Source organism: Bos grunniens, chromosome 13 (genome assembly GCF_055505025.1).
Source record: "Bos grunniens cultivar Pamir isolate PY7600 chromosome 13, Bosgru_T2T1.0, whole genome shotgun sequence".
NCBI classification, from domain to species: Eukaryota; Metazoa; Chordata; class Mammalia; order Artiodactyla; family Bovidae; genus Bos; species Bos grunniens.
Genome location: NC_141177.1, coordinates 20,972,302 through 20,994,315, shown reverse-complemented (window position 1 = coordinate 20,994,315; position 22,014 = coordinate 20,972,302). Strand labels below are relative to the sequence as shown.

At 46.0% G+C, this 22,014-nt stretch overlaps 2 protein-coding genes across 4 annotated transcripts in view; both read left to right on the top strand.

Annotated features, from left to right (window-relative positions):
- The window catches only part of LOC147360396 (short palate, lung and nasal epithelium carcinoma-associated protein 2A-like), a 61,500-nt gene that overhangs the window by 3,877 nt on the left and 35,609 nt on the right, over nt 1–22,014 (top strand). For 2 of the 3 annotated variants that reach the window (XM_086330891.1, XM_086330893.1), the window contains exons 5-9: nt 1,034–1,183; nt 3,268–3,361; nt 4,367–4,430; nt 5,287–5,365; nt 5,957–6,139. In XM_086330891.1, the coding sequence (XP_086187017.1) occupies nt 1,034–1,183; nt 3,268–3,361; nt 4,367–4,430; nt 5,287–5,324 (346 nt within the window). In that variant the 3' untranslated portion in view covers nt 5,325–5,365; nt 5,957–6,139. Of the gene's footprint in view, nt 1–1,033; nt 1,184–3,267; nt 3,362–4,366; nt 4,431–5,286; nt 5,366–5,956; nt 6,140–22,014 lie in introns of those variants that run through there. The other variant, XM_086330894.1, reaches the window with a different exon arrangement.
- The window catches only part of LOC147360395 (short palate, lung and nasal epithelium carcinoma-associated protein 2A-like), a 43,943-nt gene continuing 39,554 nt past the window's right edge, over nt 17,626–22,014 (top strand). The window contains exons 1-2 of the mRNA XM_086335176.1: nt 17,626–17,773; nt 20,366–20,510. Coding sequence (XP_086191302.1) covers nt 17,626–17,773; nt 20,366–20,510 — 293 coding nt within the window. The remainder of the gene's footprint in view (nt 17,774–20,365; nt 20,511–22,014) is intronic.

Genomic DNA, 22,014 nt, shown 5'->3' with positions numbered 1-22,014 from the left:
AAGAATCTGCCTGAAACGTGGAAGACCTGGGTTCAACCCCTGGGTTGGAAGGATCCCCTTGAGAAGGAAATGGCTACCCACTCCAGCATTCTTGGGCTTCCCTGGTGGCTCAGAGGGTGGATCCCCTGGAAAAGGGAGTGGCTACCAACTCCAGTATTCTTTCCTGGAGGATTCCATGGACAGAGGAGCCTGGTGGGTTACGGTCCATGGGCTTGCAAAGAGCCAAACACACCTGAAATCTTAACATTTAAAATGTTCTAAGAAACACCGGCCATAATTAAGCTTTTTGTTAAAAAATCCTCCATGAAATATATGCCCAAAATCATCATGCTTATCTAATTATAAAACTTGAAAACTGAGAAGATCAAACATTTATAACTCTTTGATAAAGTTTCCTGCAGCATCACTTTGTCTCTCAAGATTCTCTTTAAATGACAGTGACCAGTATGGACCACATAGTATTGTCAGTATGTAATGAAGAGCATATGAAATTATATGGAAACTATAATTTCTAAGTGTTTTAATTACTTTAAAGATACAAAGAGATAAAATGAAGATGTGTAGAAGAGTCTTTATCAATTAATGCACTATGATTTCATCATTTATTAGCTATGAGATCTTGGGGGATAGTTACTTAACCTCTATACCAAATGTTTCCACATTCTGTGTTTCCACATTCTGAAAATAGAGATAGTAATTTTCTGTCATGGTACTGCTGTCATGATTAAATGGATTAATCCAGGTAAAATATTTTTGTTTGAAATACCTAACACAGAATTTGTGCTAAAGAAATGTTGACTATTATATTTATTTTAATCATCAGTGTAATACTGCATAGAAATTTCACATGAGAGAAACCCTTGTGGCCAGGAGAAGAAAAACCTAATATAAGAATGTAGATTCTGTAAGGAATGCAGACAATATTGACATTGTCCATAGACACCCCATGTAATGTCCACAGAGAAGGGGACTCAAGTGAGCCACAAGAAAGGATTTCTCCACCTCTGTTAACTGTGCATCTTATTCCCTACAGGCCTCTGTTGGGTGCGGTCATTGACTTGACCCTCAACTTTGTCCTACAGAGAAGTATCAGCTTTAAAATTGATGAAGCTGGTACCTTAATGGTGGTCCTGGGAGAATGCACCTACACACCAGCCAAGATATCACTCCCCTTCGTGAACAGGTCAGGCCCAGATATCTCAGCAGAGCGGGACCCCCAGAGGAGTTGGAATCCCTAATTTCAGCCCTATTCCTATATCTGGGAGGGAGCAGAATATGGTGAAAAAGAGATGAAACTCTGGAGACAAGCTAGCTTTGCCACTAACTTATGCTTTTATCATCATTTTAGCTCTAGGAGCTCCAGTGTTCATTTTTAAACTGAGGATGGTAGTAATACCTAATTCATAGGCTTCTCTGTTGACCAAATGAGAAAATGCCAGGGTTTAGCATGCAGCCTGGCACTATGCTCTCAGTAATAATAATTTCCATGTTGACTTTCTGTCTCTCAGTTCTTCCCCTAACTGAGACAGGAGTGTTGTGAATTTGTGTATTTCACCTTTCAGCTTTATCTGTTTTTGCTTCATGCTTTTTGAAGCTCTCTTGTTAGATGCTTGCACATTTAAATTGCTATGTCTATTTGAAGAACTGACCCTTCTCATATTATATAATGTCCCTCAATAATAATAATAATTCACTGTGTTTACCTTCTTGCCTCTATTTACGAGGGGCAAGAGGAGTAGTAAATGCCTACCATGGGCTGTAATTTCAGATTGTCCCCAAATCATCCTCCACACACTGGGAAATTCCCAAAATAAGATCTTGAAAACTGAATCCTCTCCTCTTAAATCACTGATTTCTGGTAACACACCAAACCTGCAGCTTATATTGTGTGCTTGAAAGACCATGTTTAGCCCAGGGAAGAAGGTGGAGGGAGAAGGGCTGACCCTGGTCATGGTTGGGTGAGGAGAAATAGTCTGGATGCCGACAGCTGGGGCAGGTTGGCCTTGGCAAGGAACCAGGCTGAGCCATGAGCACCGGTCAGTCCATACTGCCTCAGCAAGGGATCTGATCACAGGTTGCCTACAGATCCCCAGAACCAAAAATAGGCCCTGAAGCCTACCATCACTTGGAAAAACTGAGATGTAAGTCCAAATGCCTGAGCCCTGCTGGACACTGCCTCGCCTATAGCACCAGAGAAATCATCCTGCCTTCTGGGTCTCAGTGACCGTGTCTGTAAAATGGCATTCCACTCTGCTGCTCCAAACCCTCTGGGGGCTTTTCTCTCCACTTTGGGTAAAATCCCAAGCCCTCCTCAGGACCATCCAGACTACCTGATCTGGACCCACCCTCATTTCACTGTGCCTATCCCCTTGCCACTCTGCCCTAGACACACTGGCTTTTGCTCTGAGACTCAAACAAACTCCTTCCACCTCGAGACCTGTGCAGAGGCTGTTCTGGATGCCAACTACACTTATCCCCGATCCTATTTCAATGTACATCCCATCACTCAGGGTCTAAAACAATGTTCCTCCTCTTCGCTCTTGTAAGAATCTGCTCTTGCCCTTCTGAATACCTTCTGCAAGTTGTCATTACATATTTAATTGCAGGTTTACTTCATTTATTCCCTCAGCCAAAAATGTGCTGAGCATATCCTCCATGCCAGGCAGTCACCATTCTGAGCTCTGGAGAATGTATCCGTGATTTCAGGCAAAAAAGTTGCTCTCCTGGAGCTTATTCTCTTGAGGGAATGACAAACAAGCATTCAGTCCAACAATAAACAGCACACGAGGCAAATGTCAGATGGCAACCATCCCTGGGCAGAGCAGCACACTTAACAGTAATGATACAAAGCCCTCCCTTACACAGCAGTCATGCAGGGCTGCCCTGAAGAAGTGACAGTTTTGCTGGGGGCTGAAGGTGGGAAGGAGCCAGCCTTAGCCACATGTACTTTGTATTTAGTTACCAGACTGGGAGCTGCTTGTGCTTTGTTTATCCCTGTGTCCCCAGTGTGGCTTGGTTCCTGGCATATATGGTTGTTGCTGTATAAATATGTGCTGAATGAATGAATGGAAGGATGGATAGATGGATGGATGAGGTCTCATGTTTGTGATGGGACTCTCATGAGCTGCTGGTCAGTCATGTGGTTCTAGGTGATGATCCCCCTGAGTAGAAGCTCAAGTCACCTGACTTCAAGGTGCTCCACCACATCCCGCACCCTTCCCATCACTCCTCCTTGGCTGCTCTGCCAACTTCACTGGTCTTTATCAGTTCTGTCTCCAGCCTCACTGGACTGATGAGCAATATCAGAAAGACTGTGACCACACTCGTGAATCTGGTGGAGACCTACATAGTGAAGTATGTGGTGAGTACCCCACTTCTGGCAGCTCAGAGCCAGGCCAGGTGGGGAGCAGGTGTGACATTCCCTGGGTGGGCTGTACTCTTTGGGCAACTTCCCTTCTGAGGCGCCCACTTCCTTTGGGCTGTCAGCTGCTGTTCCCCTCCTTCACTCAGCCTCATGTGGGGAGAAAGGGAGGAGGGATCTGATATTAGCAGAAATCACTGGGTTCCAACTTGAATCATATACCATACCCATGTACTGCCAGGAGGCCTTTTAGCAATGTTCTTCTTTATTGAATACAATTTTATTTAATTTATTTAAATATAAAAAGTACACATACTGTAAGATTCCTGTGCCTCATATGCAAACCACATGCACCACGTGCCAGAAATGATTCTAAATTAGTCACTCTGGAATTTGGCTGGGGACCAAGGTTTATGGGGGAAAAATTCCTCCAGAAGGCTCTGTGACTTACTAAACTGGAGGGCCACTGCTCAAGCTGTGGTTCTCAGAATAGCAACACTGACCTCATCTGGACACTTGTTAGAGATACAGACTCTCAGGTCCTACCCCAGATCTGCTGACTCAATAATTTGCATTTTCACGAGATCCGTGTGGATGGTATACACACAAAATCATTGGAAACACTTCTCGATGGTTCCCAGGGCCTCATTTGACTGCTTAGAATTCCAGTGTTCCAAAGGTCAAGGTTTCTAAGAGCATAGCATTCTGGAATGTTAAAAGTCTAGATTTTAAGGTTTTAATCTGAAGTTTTAGGACTCTAGCATTCTCTGGCTCTCAGATTTAGGTCTTCTAGGTTTCCATCATTATAGCTTCCTAAGAGTCAGAAGTTCTGAGGTCCCGAGTAGGGAGCACCTCTGCAGGTGGTTTGCAGGGTGCTTCCAGTGGATAATGATCAGTCCTCTTTCTCTCGTGTCTCTTCTCTCCCCGATCTCCATCCCAACATCATTCCTGTCTTCCTCTCTCCATCTCCCGCTGTGTCTCTCCCTGGTTTCCTGTGACCCTCAGCTGTGCCCACGAATTGGCACCATCATCAGCTCCTTGAATGAGAATTTGGTTAATAACCTCAACGGTAAGTCACAGCCTGGGGAAGCGGTGGGGGTTCCCTCTGCAGCCTGCCAAGGGGCAGGCGCCCTGCTCTACGCCTGCTCGACAGCCAGGACTGTCAGGGGACCTTGGAGAAGTTCAGGATCCTTTGTCCTGAGCAAGTCAGGAGAGTGTGGCTGGGGGAATGGTGTCCCTGCAGACTGAAGGCTTCTATTGCCCTCCTTTCTTAAACCTGCAGAACCAGCTGCACAGAGTGATGCAAGAAAGAGGACAGGCCAGATCTGAGTTCAAATCCTGCATTTGCTCTTAGCAACTGTGGGGTCTTGGTCAACTGGTTCCACCTCTCTGATCCTTGGGTTCCTCAGAAATGAAAGATTGTAACACTGCCAAGCTGATGAGCGGATTTAAAGAAAAAACAGAAAGAGCCTAATATCCCATACTCATTGCTACTGAATACTCCCCCTTCCCTTTCCCTTCTTATCAGGAGTTGTGGCTTCACCCCCAGCCCCTTGGGGTTTTTCTTGATCTGGGTCTCTGGCATGACTGGGGTTGCTGAGGCTGTAGGGCAACAGAAATGGCATAAGTAACAGTGTCAGGGTCCTGGAGGTGGTCCTTCTAGAAAATAGCCACAGGCCCAGTTACCTGGGCCATAGCTCTGTGCTTCGTATACAGCATCTCACTGAATTCTTTCAAAAACACTGTGCAGTGGGTAGTGCACCCATTTTACAGATGAACAAACTGAGGCTCAGAGAGACAGAGTGACATGCAAGAGATCCCTTGGTTGCCAAGTCTGACCTGCTGGAGGGTGGCAGCCACTGGGATCTAGTTTCTATTCAGCTATATCCAGATCTGGAGAAATGCTACTGATTTTGTTCCCTCAGATATACTTCAGAAAACCGCACAACAAATTGTAAACTGAAGAGAACAGATGAGAAAAACCACAGTGATGCCCGCCTGCTGGTGAGGATCCGACTCGGGGCCCTGGGCTAAAGGAGGATGAGACCTCCCCACAGGGGCCTGTGGAGAAGCAGAAGCGAGTCTTGGCTTCTCTTCTTTCTCTAGTAGCAGACTTAGCCCTGATCTTGGTCACAGCCTGAGTCCTGACCCTTAATCATACCCAGATTGTGCTTGATTCTGGTCCTTGACTGAGCCTGGAATGCCGTCAGGTTGAACTTTAACTCAAGTTGTTGACTGAGCCCTGACACTGGCCACAGATAGACACACGACCAGCATCTCAGTCTGATCTCTGATCCTGATCATACATTGAGCCCTGAACCCTGGCTCCTCTGGGCCCTAATCAGTCTTTTCACATCGGCCACTGTTGCTAAGGTGAGGGGGTGGGAAGGTGAGGGGGTGGGAAGGTGAGGGGATGAAAAGAGGTCAGTGCCAGGTGCCAGAGAAAGACCCCAAACCACAGGTGCCAGTCCGCCACCCCCAAGCCTCAGAGCTTGCAGGGTTTGTGGGGAAGCACTCTGGCAACTGTGCCTGCTGAACGCAGGAGTTGGTAAGGGCCACGGGGTGTCTATGCCTCACACTGGGGTCTCCTTCCAGATTGGTCCCCGGGGACTTGACTGAATCTCTGTACCATCTCCCTCTGGGACGGTCGGTGCTGCCACCATCCCCCAGGAGTGACAACTGAGCCCAGTCAAGGACACTCTCAGATACGCCTCCTCACAGTCAGGATACCCTATGCTACTCGCCCTCCACCCCCAGCAATAAAAAGGCATTTCTGCACCTTCTGTGTGGCCCATGGCATTCCTTCCATTGGGATTTCGGGGGAGGTGAGGTACGGGCAATCAGGGCATCAGAGACCTGGATCCGAAGAGGGAAGGAACATTTGGGATTATCCAGCCGCAACTTCTCTTACAAAAGGAAAACCTGAGGCCCAGGATTGTCAAGAAAGTGACCTGAGGTAATGTAGAGACAGCCTCACTCTGCTTCCGCTACAGCACCGCCATGATGGAGGGCTGCCTTCCTCAGCACACCTGACCACATGACCTCCTCACAGCACCCTTATGCCAGGAGACATTGCTCTTGCCCCCACTGTACAGATGAGGAAACTGAGGCTCACAGAAGATAAGTGATTCATCGAGGTTACAGGGTGGCAAGTGGCAGGGCTAGAATTTTAACCCATGGCCCTGGGAACACTTGCTCAGAGAGGTGACACCCTGGTTCTCAGTACTCAGCCACCTCTCCCCTGCCCCCAGCAGGTCCCATCATCCTGGCCCTGCTCTCTTCTGAGCAGGACTGATGAGGTCCTCTTGAGTCCGCCCTTCCTCCCTAACATGGAAGCCTTCAATTTCCCCTTTGCCCTGGAGTGGGCAGCAAGGCACCCATTACTCACAGCTGCATCATGTGCGCAGAGGATTGACCCAGGCTGTCACATCAGGGTCCCTGGGCTTCTTATTTCCAGAAAACCATCTGGTTTTCCTGACAAAAGACCCAGAGAAACTTTGTCCATTGTGCCATGGAACCATCTCAGTCTTTGTGCCATTCTGTAAGAGAAGGACCACTGTTATCCTCCTTGGGGACTCAGGTGAGGAGAGGTCAGGGTCACACAGAGGCCTGCACCAGCAGCTACTTCACCCAAGGGCTTTCTACTTGATGAAGGCTGCCTCACAAGGTCAACTCACGTCAGGGAACCCTTGAGCCCCTGGGGTTATATCCGGGGCCTTCAACCAGCTCTCCTCAGCTCTGCCGAGCGGACCTTAGGTCAGGCTGTGCTGGGGCTAACGACAAGGCATAGGGTGAAGGGTTGGCCAAAGGTGAACTTGACTTACTTGGCCTCTACCCCTTGCTAGCTGTTTAATCTCAAGCAAGTTACTCTGAGAACCACAGTTCTCTCACCTGCCAAATAGAATGAACAGCCAAACTTCCTTAGTACACTGGTGTGAGGTTTAAATGAGCCAATGACTGGAAAGTGCTTAACCAGGGTCTGACACTGCTGAGCACAAGTCAGGCTCTACACGAGTCAGTCTCTGGAATTACTGTCAAACAGTGTTGAGAAACCATGTATTAAATCTTTATACACTGTATCTCATTAGATTCTCATTTTTACTGAGTGATGCAGTGAATGGTTCTTGGGGAATGTGTGGCAAGTGAATCTCCAAGAGGAGAGGTGAAATAACTTCTCCAGGGTCATACACCTGGTCAGAGGCAAAGCTAAGTTTCATGTGAAGTTGCCTTCCTCCAGAGATTTTTCTTCCCCTGCTGGCCATAGCAAAAGGATGAGAGTTTTTCTCTCTGTCTAATTTTTGTGACAATCTCAACTCCCACAACTGTACACAAGGAGGTCTCACAATTCAGGACTTCTCTTGAGCAGTAGCCCTCTTCGGTCAGTGCTGAGCGTTTGTCCAGGTAATTCTGTCCACCTGGAACATAATTGCTTGCCTCTGTGCAGCTTCTCAATTCTCCTCAGCCCTACAACTCTGCTCAGGAGCTCTCTCCCGGTAAGTGGGAGCCACTCTTCAATGTTGCCCCAACAAAGAGACTGTTTTTCCAGCTGGTAGGTCTACCCAAGCTACCTTGTCATCATTGTCCCATAGAGACAGAGCGGGCAAGAAGGGTCAGCTCTCATGATTATGGTTGCATTTTTTAAAATAATATTTTCCCCCCATTTTTAGTGGGTGGCAAGAATATACAGAAGACTTATACAAAAAAGATCTTCATGACCCAGATAACCACAATGGTGTGATCACTCACCTAGAGCCAGACATCCTGGAATGCGAAGTCAAGTGAGCCTTAGGAAGCACCACTACGAAAAAAGCTAGTAGAGGTGATGGAATTCCAGTTGAGCTATTTCAAATCCTCAAAGATGATGCTGTGAAAGTATGGTACTCATTATGCCATTAAATTTGGAAAACACGGCAGTGGCCACAGGACTGGAAAAGGTTAGTTTTCATTCCAATCCCAAAGAAAGGCAATCCCAAAGAATGTTCAAACTACCGCACAATTGCACTCATCTCACACACTAGCAATGTAATGCTCAAAATTCTCCAAGCGAAGCTTCAACAGTACATGAACCAGGAACTTCCAGATGTTCAAGATGGATTTAGAGAAAGCAGAGGAAGCAGAGATCAAGTCCCCAAGATCCACTGGATCATCGAAAAAGTGAGAGGGTTCCAGGAAAACATCTACTTCTGCTTTATTGACTATGCCAAAGCCTTTCATTGTGTGGATCACAAGAAATGGTGGAAAATTCTTAAAGAGATGGGAATACCAGACCAGCAGACCTGCCTCCTGATAAATCTGTATGCATGTCAAGAAGCAACAGTAAGAATGGGACATAGAAAAACAGATTGGTTCCAAATCGGGAAAGGAGTATGTCAAGACTATATATTGTCATCCTGCTTATTTAACTTCTATGCAGAGTACATTATGTGATATGCTGGGCTGCATGAAGCACAGGCTGGAATCAAGATTGCCAGGAGAAATATCAATAACCTCAGATATGCAGATGACACCACCCTTATGGCAGAAAGTGAAGAAGAACTAAAAAGCCTCTTGATGAAAGTGAAAGAGGAGAGTGGAAAAGCTGGGTTAAAATTAAACATTCAGAAAACTAAGATCAAGGCATCTGGTCCCATCACTTCATGGCAAATAGAGGGGAAAACAGTGGAAACAGTGAGAGACTTTATTTTCTAGGGCTCCAAAATTACTGCAGATAGTGACTTTAGCCATGAAATTAAAAGACGCTTACTCCTTGGAAGGAAAGTTATGGCCAACCTGCTGCTGCTGCTAAGTCGCTTCAGTCGTGTCCAACTCTGTGCGACCCCAGAGATGGCAGCCCATCAGGCTCCCCCATCCCTGGGATTCTCCAGGCAAGAACACTGGAGTGGGTTGCCATTTCCTTCTCCAATGTGTGAAAGTGAAAAGTGAAAGTGAAGTCGCTCAGTCCTGTCCGACTCTTAGCGACCCCATGGACTGCAGCCTACCAGGCTCCTCCATCCATGGGATTTCCAGGCAAGAGTACTGGAGTGGGGTGCCATTGCCTTCTCCAATGGCCAACCTAGACAGCATATTAAAAAGCAGAGATATTACATTGCCGATAAAGGTTCATCTAGTCAAAGCTGTATTTTCAGAGTAGTCATGTATGGATGTGAGAGTTGGACTATAAAGAAAGCTGAGCACCGAAGAATTGATGCTTTTGAACTGTGGTGTTGGAGAAGACTCTTGAGAGTCCCTTGGACTGCAAGGAGATCCAACCTGTGAATCCTAAAGGTAATCAGTCCTGAATACTCATTGGAAGGACTGATGCTGAAGCTGAAACTCCAATACTTTGGCCACCTGATGCAAAGAACTGACTCATTAGAAAAGACCCTGATGCTGGGGAAGATTGAAAGCAGGAGGAGAAGGGGATGACATAGGATGAGATGGTTGGATAGCATCACCAACTCGGTGGACTTGAGTGTGAGTAAGTTCCAAGAGTTGATGATAGACAGGGAAGCCTGGCGTCTGCAGTCCATGGGGTTGCAAAGAGCTGGACACAACTGGGCGACTGAACTGAACTGAACAGGAACAAATGGGAGCTACTTGCTACATTCCCATCAGCTGGAGCAATGCCCATAGGGGAGAGACTTTGGGCCAGCCAGGCCCACCCGCTAAAGCACTACATATATGTGTGGTCACCTGAACAGAGAGGGACCAGAGAGAAGGGAGGGGTGGGTCCTGACACAGCAGAAGTGCCCAGTAGGGAGAGGCAGACGTGCATGGGAAGTACTTGAAAACAGAGCATCGTGGCTTTCCCACAGGGAAGTCGTCAGTGGGCAGCCGACCTGTGTGCTATAGGAACACCAACAACATGTCAGGGAGCGTGTGTCCATCAGCTGCGATCACAAGGCATTGTTACGACACAGGGGACACGTCAGGGAACAAAACAGACGAGATCCCTGCCTCATGGAGCTCCCAGTCCAGTGGAAGAGCAAGGAGAGCACGGTTCTAGGGACTGTGTGTCCAGGTTTACACACGTTAGCTTGTGCACCCTTCAGACTGATTCAGTGAGGTAGGTACACCCACGCTGCCCACATTCCAGGTGAGTCAGCTGAGTTACAAGAGGCAAAGCTCACGAGGCAGAGCTAGGATTTGAACCCAGTCCCAAGAACTGCACACACTGCCTCCTGTCACACTCCCTATTTTCCCGGGCTCCTAAATGCTGTCTTTGTTCACCACTCACTACTGTTTATTGCAGTAATAGTAACGATAATGATCGCTATTATTCATGGATCACCTTAGCTAGCCAAGGTTAGGCTGGGCTCTCTAATGACATTTCCTTCAGTTAGTTCCCTGAGCAGCTCTTCTAAAGTAACTGAATATCCTAGGACATTCCATTTCTGGCTTCATGTTTAAAAGAAAAAAAAAAAAGCAAAACTCAGATAAGTTAGGGCATTTGCCTGCTGTCACACAATCAACAAGGGAAAAGTCTGCGATGCACACCCAAGGCTGACTCTAAGAGCAAGCTTATTGTGCTGTTATAAATAAAATGCATGAATTTCTCCATGTGTACACTTTAATTAATCAGTGTTAAAGAAAAATGCTTCTGCAGGCTGTAATAAATAATTATTAAGCATCTGTGTGTCAGGTCCTGGGGATGATGCCCTGTGGTCCTGGCCCTCATGGCCTCAGAGAGTGGGCAGTTATCACTGTGCCCAAGGAGCGGGAGGGATGCCTGCAAAGCAAGAGTGCGCCATCTGGTGGATGTGGCAGGTAGCCCCAGGTATTCCTGATCCCCTCTCAGAACCCTGAAGTGTCAGCGGTCTAGCAGAGAACCACTGTTCATTTTGTAGTTAGAGGAAACGGAGATCCTGGAAGAAAGTGAATGTCTTGGTAAGAGTCACAAAGAAAGGTATTAACAGAGCCAATACTGGAACGAGATCAGGGTCTCCTCCTTTCTCCTGCACCAGAGGAGAAAGATCCCAGGGTCCCACCCTCCATGAACATGTGCCCATCACTGGCTGCAGGGACCTTAGAGATGACTTGGTTCTGCATTGGCAAACATGTAGTGTCTCCAATCTCTCCTCCAGAACCTCTGGAAGACACCACTAATCAATCTTTCCCTCCAAGCCCAGGAGCTTCGTGGGAAGGCATTTTGGCACAACATGCCATCCAGGCCCTACAATCAGAGTCCTACTTGAGACTCCCTAACTTGACCCCAGAAGGGAAACTGGGGCAGAATGAGGAATCATCTGTGCCAAAGGTTATATATCAGCACATAAGGGTGCTACAGTTTGTGAAATAGGTATACTGTAGATCTAAGACCATTTAAGCTCATTTAGTCTTTACTGAATCCAAAAATAAGAAATGCAGTTGCAATTGGTTTAGCATATTGGCTGCTTAATCTACCCACTACAGCCTCTCCATTACCCTGTGCAGTGGGGTCATAGTTCAATTCAGGTCAGTCGCTCAGTCGTGTCCAACTTTTTGCGACCCCATGAATAGCAGCACGCCAGACCTCCCTGTCCATCAACAACTCCAGGAGTCTACCCAAACCCATGTCCATTGAGTCAGTGATGCCATCCAAGCATCTCATCCTCTGCCATCCCCGTCTCCTCCTGCCCTTAATCTTTCCCAGCATCAGGGTCTTTTCCAATGAGTCAGCTCTTCGCATCAGGTGGCCAAAGTGTTGGAGTTTCAGCTTCAGCATCAGTCCTTCCAATGAATATTCAGGACTGATTTCCTTTAGAATGGACTGGTTGGATCTCCTTGCAGTCCAAGGGACTCTCAAGAGTCTTCTCCAACACCACAGTTCAAAAGCATCAATTCTTCGGTGCTCAGCTTTCCTTATAGTCCAACTCTCACATCTATACATGACCACTGGAAAAACCATAGCCTTGACTAGACGGACCTTTGTTGGCAAAGTAATGTCTCTGCTTTTTAATATGCTATCTAGGTTGGTCATAACTTTCCTTCCAAGGAGTAAGCGTCTTTTAATTTCATGGCTGCAATCACCATCTGCAGTGATTTTGGAGCCCCCCAAAATAAAGTCTGACACTGTTTCCACTGTTTCCCCTTCTATTTACCATGAAGTGATGGGACCAAATGCCATGATCTTTGTTTTCTGAATGTTGAGCTTTAAGCCAACTTTTTCATTCTCCTCTTTCACTTTCATCAAGAGGCCTTTTAGTTCTTCACTTTCTGCCATAAGGCAGTGTCATCTGCATATCTGAGGTTATTGATATTTCTCCTGGCAATCTTGATTCCAGCCTGTGCTTCCTCCAGCCCAGCGTTTCTCATGATGTACTCTGCATATAAGTTAAATAAGCAGGGTGACAATATACAGTCTTGATGTACTCCTTTTCCTATTTGGAACCAGTCTGTTGTTCCATGTCCAGTTCTAACTGTTGCTTCCTGACCTGCATGGTTTTCTCAAGAGGCAGGTCAGGTGGTCTGGTATTCCCATCTCTTTCAATATTTTCCATAAACAGATGAGAAACCGGAGGCGGAGGGGAGTGAGGTGACCAGACACCAGCAACAATTGTAATCATCAACATCACTGTAATAACCGTCTATCGGGGCAGACACAGAATATCCCACACTTCCTCACAGCACCCCTGGGAGAAGAGGCCCATAGTTAGTCTCATTTCACACTTAGGGGACCTGAGGTTCAAGAAGATGAAACTCCTTGTCCAGGCCACACAGCCAACAACAGGCAAAAAGAAGGTTCTAACCCAGTCTGCCCAACCTCAGAATTGGGGTATTTTAATTTCCATTTTGCCACTAGGCATGGAGTTGTCTCACCATTTTCCAATGAGGCAGCTGTAGCCTGGGGCCAACACCTGGTCTGAACTCACTACATCACACTTGGGCCCCTGGGCTGTGTTCCTGATTCAGGATAACTCTCTGCTCAAGATTTCTGTACAACCCTCAGCTCTGTGCCCACAACAAGGAGAAGCAGGGCCTCAGGTGTTTGCAGAACTGGGCACAGACAGCCTGGGAGGTGAGTCTGCTGACCAGTCCAAGGCTCTGCTGGATGGGATCCTCTGTGTCCCAGCCCCAGAACTGGGCACTTGCCCTGTGCTCTGATGACGGGATCACAGTTAGCATGAAGAACGCTAGCTACCCAAGCCTCTGATCTTACCCCTACTTTGTCCTGGCCACGTTCACCTTAGGACAGGGTTCCAGTTTCCTGCTGAGGTGCCGGTGGGTGAAAGGACAAGACTGACCTTGGCTGACCTGGAGCTACCAATGCTCCCAGCCTACTGCCACGTGGGCACCCGTCTGTGCTTCCTGGCCTGGGAGTTCCAGGTTGGCATACGCCCAAATGCACCAGGCATTACAACCAACTAAAACAGCACAGGTCAAGGAATAAACAGGGCATTCAAGTGCAAGGACTTTCCTGCCCCACCATCCGACCTCAGTGTGATCTGAGTCAAAGGTCCTTCCTTGGGGAGTCAAATGCTGGGTTCGTGTCCTTGTGAAACCTGGGCCACTCACCTCCTTTCCCTGAACATCAGTACCCTGAATTGGAAAATGGGGTTTTCCAAATCTCCTTAGGGGGTTGTCATGAGCACCAATGGTGAAAGGAGACCTGCAGTGCCAAGCCCATGGCCCGGGTACTGCCCTTGACCTACTGGATTCTGGATACTGGGGCCAAAGAGTGAGACTTGCTGCAGCCCCCAGAGACTGAGAGTCAGAACAGCTGATCTCAGTGGGAGAGGATGCAGAACTGGGTGCACTCGCCAGCTCTGCCCGTTCCTATCTGTGTGGCCTTGAGGAAGTCATCCTCCCCTTCTGAGCCTCACGCCCCAAAGTCAAGATGAAGACAGTAACATCCCTGCCTGGTTGCTGATGAGGTGACACAAGATGAAGCAGGATAAGCCCCTAGGGTTGTGCAGTCATGTCTAGGCAGAGGTGGGGCTCTGGAGGATGCTGTGGGGATCACAGCTCTTAGAACACAAGGTAAAGTACCTGTGAGCCACCCTAGTCCAGTTACTTCCAATTCTGGCCAGCCACCCCAGAGTTCCTGACCCTAAGTATCTAGGGAGGAACTCAGGGATCTATTGTTTAAACAAACTTTTTAGAAAAACTGGAAACAGAACTGCCATATGACCCAGAAATCCCACTGCTGGGTATATACACAGAGGAAACCAGAATTGAAAATGACATGTGCACACCAAAATCATTGTAGTACCGTTTACAATAGCTAGGACGTGAAAGTAACCTTGATGTCCATCGGCAGACAAATGGATAAGAAAGTTGTGGTGCATATACACAATGGAATATCATTCAGCTATAAAAAACAATGCACTTAAGTCAGTTCTAATGAGGTGGATGAAATTGGAGCCTATTATACAGAGTGAAGTAAGTCAGAAAGAAAAACACCAATACAGTATATTAAGGCATGTATATGGAATTTAGAAACATAGTAATGACCATCCTATATGCAATACAGCAAAATAGATACAGATGTAAAGAACAGATTTTGGGACTCTGTGGGAGAAGGCGAGGGTGGGATGATTTGAGAGAATAGCATTGAAACCTGTATATTACCATATGTGAAATAGATGACCAGTGCCAGTTCGATGCATGAAGCAGGGCACTCAAAGCCAGTGCTCTGAGACAACCCAGAGGGATGGGATGGGATGGGAAATGGGAAGGGGATTCAGAATGGGGGAACACATGTACACCTGTGGCTTATTCATGTCAATATGGCAAAAACCGCCACAATATTGTAAAGTAATTAGCTTTCAATTAAAATAAAATAATTTATTTAAAAATTATTTAATCTTTTGTTTTAAAAAGTGATTACCCAAGCAGAAAATTTCAACAAACGAAAAAGATATGAAATGGAAGAGGAAAATAAGTTGGGGTCAATTCATGTGTGGCTGTGGATTCATCCTTCTCCTTCTCTGGACCATGGGCTCCTCAGTTATCCCAGCAAGGAGGTTAAGTTGAATGCTAAGCTTTCCTGTGGCGATTATGTCTGTTATGTTTCCAGTGTGGTTATTTGAACTGGGAGTTGTCATCTAAAGGCAGGAGGTGATGTGAGTATACAAATGTATTAAATAAGGACTGACTGTGAGTTTGAATGGCAGGAAACAACTCACACTGGCTTCAGGAGGAGAGTTCTGGAAAGAGGGAATGGTCTGTGCAGAGGGCCAAGGCAGCAATGATGTTGGTATTTTTCTGGAAAAGAAGGAAGACAATAGGGCCACGGAGAAAGAGGCAGATGAGTTTGGGGTGGCAGTGAGTAGATGACACAGGGGCCATGGTGGGGACTTTGGTTTAAGGTCAGTGTTTTAACTTCTTGCAGCTGCATTGAGAGTAGAGGAGTTGGGAGCAAGTGTGCAGAGGGATACTGCATATATGGGGATATATACGGAGGCAGACCATATTCACCCTCAGGAGAAACTCTACTGACTCAATGGAGTGGGCAGATGGGGAGGGCGGGTCCTGAGCAAACTGTCATTGCAAACATTTTTCCTGAAGCTGGTTCCACTATGAGGGATGTTATGGAGAGTACTCGGACACAAGAGAAGGTTTGGGAAAAATGACCTCACAGGTCACTGACCCTGATGCTATGGGCCACAAGTCTAGCCCCATCTCTGTCCCTCTCTTACAGGCTGGCTGCTTTCCCTTTCTGAGCTGAGTTTCCAAACTCTGATAAAATTAAGTTGGATGAGCACTATGGATCCTTCTACCAGAATATTCTCCAATTCATCTCAGTTTTTACCCCAGCCCCCCACCAGCATGGCCACCATGTTGGTATCTGGAGGCTCCATGAGAACCGCTCTTAGTCTTGGAACAAAGTCCTCTCCATAGCCATCCAATTCAAGCATCCTTGGTGACCTTTGTTTTGGAAGTCTCTCTGTTCACTCTGGACAGGGCTTATTTTCACTGGAGTCTTCTTGGATGGCTCTGGATGCAGAGCTCGTTTCCGGGGATAGCCTTCCCATCACCATCAATATGAGGGCCCTCAGTACCCAGCAGAATTCCAGGAGGCTGTGCAGAGGAGCAAGGACTTTGTAAGTATTTTTCTTCAAACCCGTGACTGCTGGGTCTCCCCCTTAATGTCACCCCACATGGAGGCCTACTGAAGTGTTTGGTAAGAGGCATAGGGATGAAAGTGAAAGTGTTAGTTTTTCAGTTGTGATCAACTCCTTGCAACCCCATGGCCAGTAGCCCACCAGGCTCCTCTGTCCATGAATTTCTCCAGGCAAGAACACTGGAGCCATTTGCCATTTCCTTCTCTAGGGGATCTTCCCGACCCAGGGATTGAATCTTCTTCCCCTGCATTGCAGTCCTTACCGTCTGAGCCACCAGGGAAGCCCTTCAGAAGGTTCTGGGGGCAAGAGGCAGAGGGGTGGGGCCACTTGAGTTCATTAATATTTTGAATAGAGCAAATTAAGAAATAGATTCAATGAGGAGAAGTGTCAAATTGATGAGGAATGCAATGTCATGATGTGGTACACACTTATTTGCTCATACTTTTATTTGGCAAAATTTACTATGTTGTACTGTACTAGGTACTTGGTAAAGAAATTGCCTGCCAATGCAGGGGACAAAAGAGACGCGGGTTCGGTCCCTGGGATGGGAAGATCCCCTCAAGGAGGGCACACCACCCACTCCAGTATTCTTGCCTGGAGAATCCTATAGTTTGAGGAGCCTGGCAGGATACAATCCATGGGGTCACAAAGAGTTGGACACGACTCAGTGACCAACATTAACACTGTTGTAGGTGCAGGTTTTTTACTGTAAATTGGGATTTCAACCATGAAATAAGTCACAATCCCTCCTCTAAGGAAGTCACAGCCTGGTAGGGAAGGCAGGCAATTTGTCACTAATTGGTACCCAGGACTCTGCACAGTGAATGAAGGCAGCAAGATGGTGGAGTGGGGCCCCCTGTCATAGACTCTGGTGAGGGGTCTAGAGGACATGACGGCCTTCTGAAGCTGAAAAGTCAGTACGAAATGACTCAGCTAAAAATGAAAAGAAGTGGAAAGTGTTCCAGGCAGAGAAGCCAGCATGTGCAAAGGACCTTCAGTGAAGAGAATTGACCTGACTTTTCACATCACAGCTCCTTCATTCACTGGTTGTTTATCTCTGGGCAAGAAAGTTTCTCTGGCTTTTTGACCTGGGCTGCCCATCTGTAAGAGAGCAGATAGCCACGTCTATCTTCAAGGACTGTTGAGTGTAAGAGTGATAGGTGCTCATCCGAGATCCTGTTTCACTGTGGAAAATTCTCACTCCTGTTCCTCCCATGACTGTACAGGTGTCTGGACAAGATGTTTCAGCTTTGGAAACTTGTTCTCTTGTGCGGCCTGCTCGCCGGGACCTCAGCATCTCTTCTTGACAGTCTTGGCAAGGATGTTCTGAGGAAGCTGAAATCTGGTCTTGAGAAAGGACTTGACAACCTTGACAGTACACTTGAAAGTGAGTCACAACAGGGATGATACGTGGCACCTGGGAGCTTGCTTCCTAAACACTAAGCCTGTATTAGCAAAGGCTGCTAGCAAGAGTGCACCTTATGGGTGGTTTACCAAGAGAGGTGACTAACTGGTTCCTAGAAACAGGCATTACTTAACTGAATATCACTTTACATCTTATATCATGATAAACTTTGCTAATATATTCATAGGATAAATTCCTAAAGGTGACATTTCAAAAGTTCAAAAGGTATGCAAATTTTAAAATACAGTACAAAGTTATGACCAACCTAGACAGCATATTAAAAAGCACAGACATTACTTAGCCAACAAAGGTCCATCTAGTCAAGGCTATGGTTTTTGCAGTAGTCATGTATTCTTGTGAGAGTTGGACTATAAAGAAAGCTGAGTGCCAAAGAATTGATGCTTTGAACTGTGGTGTTGAAGAAGACTCTTGAGAGTCTTTTGGTCTCCCAGGAGATCCAACCAGTCCATCCTAAAAGAAAGCAGTCCTCAATATTCATTGGAAGGACTGATGTTAAAGCTGCAACTCCAATACTTTGGCCACCTGATGCGAAGAGCTGACTCATTTGAAAAGACCCTGATGCTAAGAAAGATTGACGGCGAAAGGAGAAGGGGATGACAGAGGATGAGATGGTTGGATGGCATCGCTGACTCAATGGACATGAGTTTGAGTAAACTCAGGGAATTGGTGATGGACAGGGAGGGCTGGCGTGCAGCAGTCCATGGGGTCGCAAAGAGTCAGACATGACTGAGCAACTGAACTGAACTGAACTGAACTGAACATATTGACAAATAATCCCCTATGTTAATAGTTTCTCTAATCCTCTGTGAGAGTATCTTTTTTTCTACTCTCTTGACAGCACTGGTTTGGACAACTGAAATTTTTTCCAGGCTCACAGATGAAAGGTTATAGTTCATTTCCGTATTCCTCTAATTATGAAAGAATTAGCTCATTTTTTTCATAGTTTATTAGCCATTTATATATTTCAATTTAAATATTTAAATTATATTTGTAGCATATTCTTCTTTTGGGTCATTCAATTTTCTTAGTAATTTGTATTAACTAATTGCAAAAGGATTCCTACCTAGACCAGGTAGCTTTAGAATTACCTAACTTTCTAGTGTATATTTCCTAGTAATTCTGATTTCTTGAAAGAACTTGGTTTTCTTTTCACTTTTTGGAAACATTACTAGCACACTGCTAATCATTCTTTACATGAGAAGCTAAATTCTGAAAATTACTGCCCTTCAAAACTTGCCAGGGGTTGAGAGGGACTGTGTGATAGTCGCTCAGTTGTATCCAACTCTTTGTGACCCCATAGCCTATAGCCTGCCAGGCTCTACTGTCCATGGCCTTCTCCAGGCAAGAATACTGGATTGGACTGCCATTGCCTTCTCCAAGGGATCTTTCCAACCCAGGGACTGAACCCAGGTCATCTCCACTGGAGGCAGATTCTTTACCATCTGAGCCACCAGAGAATCCTGGCAACCTGAAAGATACAGGAGGGACCCACTTTCCAATTTCTACCGATAAAACTGAGCTCAGAAGCCAAAGTGTCTGCATCAAACTTACTTAGTAGGTTACAGGACCAGGTAGCTTTCATCCCTGCATCACTATGACTAGGTACTGCCCATTGCAAAGCCACATTGCAGTGCTTTGATTACCTACATTTTCGAGCAGCTCTTTCTTATTCTTTCAGCTAGTTGCCTTGTTGTTTCTTATGTGAATTATTTTCTACAGAGATTTTCTTAATACTTTTGAAATGTGCCATTCTACATCTGCCATGTCACTTGCTCTATCAAATCCCTCTTTCTCTGCCCATTAGGACTCTGCCCTTGTTCTCCTGTATGCGTCATCTCTTTCTAGGCCTCATGCAAAGCTGTCATTCAGGGACTCATCTTTGCCGCTTTCATGATTTACATCTGTATTTTTTATTTGATTCTAGATTTTCCAATTCTTATTCTCTTCTAAGTTTATTTTGTTGCATGAGCAGCTCGTTAGTGCTTCACTGCTAGATCCTGATGTGCAATCAAAACTTATTGCCTGTTCAGTGGGTTGATTGCTCTGTTGATGTATAACAAGTATATATTAGTGTGAAGGCAGTGTAGAAAGAACCTCTCCTAGCTGTGTGAGTTTGATTCATTTCTTAAACTTTTGATATTTTATTTCCCCATCTGAAACTGCTGCTAGGTCACTTCAGTCATGTCCGACTCTGTGTGACCCCATAGACGGCAGCCCACCAGGCTCCCCCTTCCTGGGATCCTCCAGGCAAGAACACTGGAGTGGGATGCCATTTCCTTCTCCAACGCATGAAAGTGAAAAGCGAAAGTGAAGTCACTCAGTCATGTCCGACTTCTAGCGACTCCATGGACTGCAGCCTACCAGGCTCCCCCGTCCATGGGATTTGCCAGGCAAGAGTACTAGAGTGGGTTGCCATTGCCTGGTAATACCAACTTTGTGGATTTGTTACAAAGATTAAATGAAATAACATAGGCAAATTGTTTCATTTTGTACCTGGTGCCTAGGAGCTGCTTCTTAAGCTGTGTACCACACTAAATGGAGACTGTTTTGCAGCTATCTTTCAGCAACTGAAGACTGATTTCATGCTCCCCCAGGAATCCAATACTTCTGAGGAGGGCCAGGAGAAGGCTGGGGAAACTAAGAACTTATTGGAACAACTCATTTCTGGAATTTTTCAAGTAGTGTACAGACTTACTGGGTGAGTTGATGTTTTATTTGGAGATCTTTGTTCCCAGGAAAGGGAATAGATCTCTTTGGGGATACAAGTTTAACATGAAAGACAGAAAGTTGAATACACCTCGTGGTTCTCTCAGAAGGCTTCCCTGGTAGCTCAGCTGGTTACGAATCTGCCTGCAATGCAGGAGACCCCAGTTCAATTCCTGGGTGAGGAAGATCCACTGGAGAAGGGATAGGCTACCTACTCCAGCATTCTTGGTTTCTCTGGTGGCTCAGCTGGTAAAGAACCCACCTGCAACACAGGAGACCTGGGTTTGATCCCTGGGTTGGGAAGATCCCCTGTTCTTGCAGAGCAGAAGTGGTCTGAGGCCAACTCTGCTAGAGCATGGGAAAATTAGAGTCAGGGCTGCAGGCCCCGTTTGGATCTCATGAGTTTGGGAGTTCTCCTTTTGTGATTTAGGGTCAGGATGAAGATTCTCTTCACCCCCACCTCTACATGTTTTCTGGTACCTAAAGTCCCATTCCCAAGGAATAAGACTTTTCTTCTCTGAATATAGCTGAGTATAAATGTCTGAACAGTCTCAGGAGAGAAGAAAGTAGAATTCACACCACATAGGCAGCCCCACATGAAGTTTGGAGTCAAGACATTCCAGGTTCTAATTCTGTCTCTGCATAAAAAAAATAAAATAACATTTGCAGCAACAAATGGATAGATGTAGAGATATCATCTTTTCTGGAAAATCCCATGGATGGAGGGGCCTGGTGGGCTGCAGTCCGTGGGGTCTCGAAGAATCAGACACGACTGAGCGACTTCACTTTCACTTTTCACTTTCATGCATTGGAGGAGGAAATGGAAACCCACTCCAGAGTTCTTGCCTGGAGAATCCCAGGGACGGGGGAGCCTGGTGGGCTGCTGTCTATGGGGTCACACAGAGTCAGACACGACTGAAGCGACTTAGCAGCAGCAGCAGAGATATCATACAAAACGATGTACGTCAGACAAACACAAATATCATAGATACCACTAATATTTGGAAATACAATATGATAGAAAAGAACTTGTACAAAACAGACACAATCAATGACTATAGTAAAGTTGCAGGATATAAAATCAACACACAGAAATCCCTTGCATTCCTATACACTAATAATGAGAAAACAGAAAGAGAAATTAAGGAAAAAATTCCATTCACCATTGCAACGGAAAGAATAAAATACCTAGGAATATATCTACCTAAAGAAACTAAAGACCTATATATAGAAAACTATAAAACACTGGTGAAAGAAATCAAAGAGGACACTAATAGATGGAGAAACATACCATGTTCATGGATTGGAAGAATCAATATAGTGAAAATGAGTATACTACCCAAAGCAATTTATAGATTCAATGCAATCCCTATCAAGCTACCAACAGTATTCTTCACAGAGCTAGAACAAATAATTTCACAATTTGTATGGAAATACAAAAAACCTCGAATAGCCAAAGCTATCTTGAGAAAGAAGAATGGAACTGGAGGAATCAA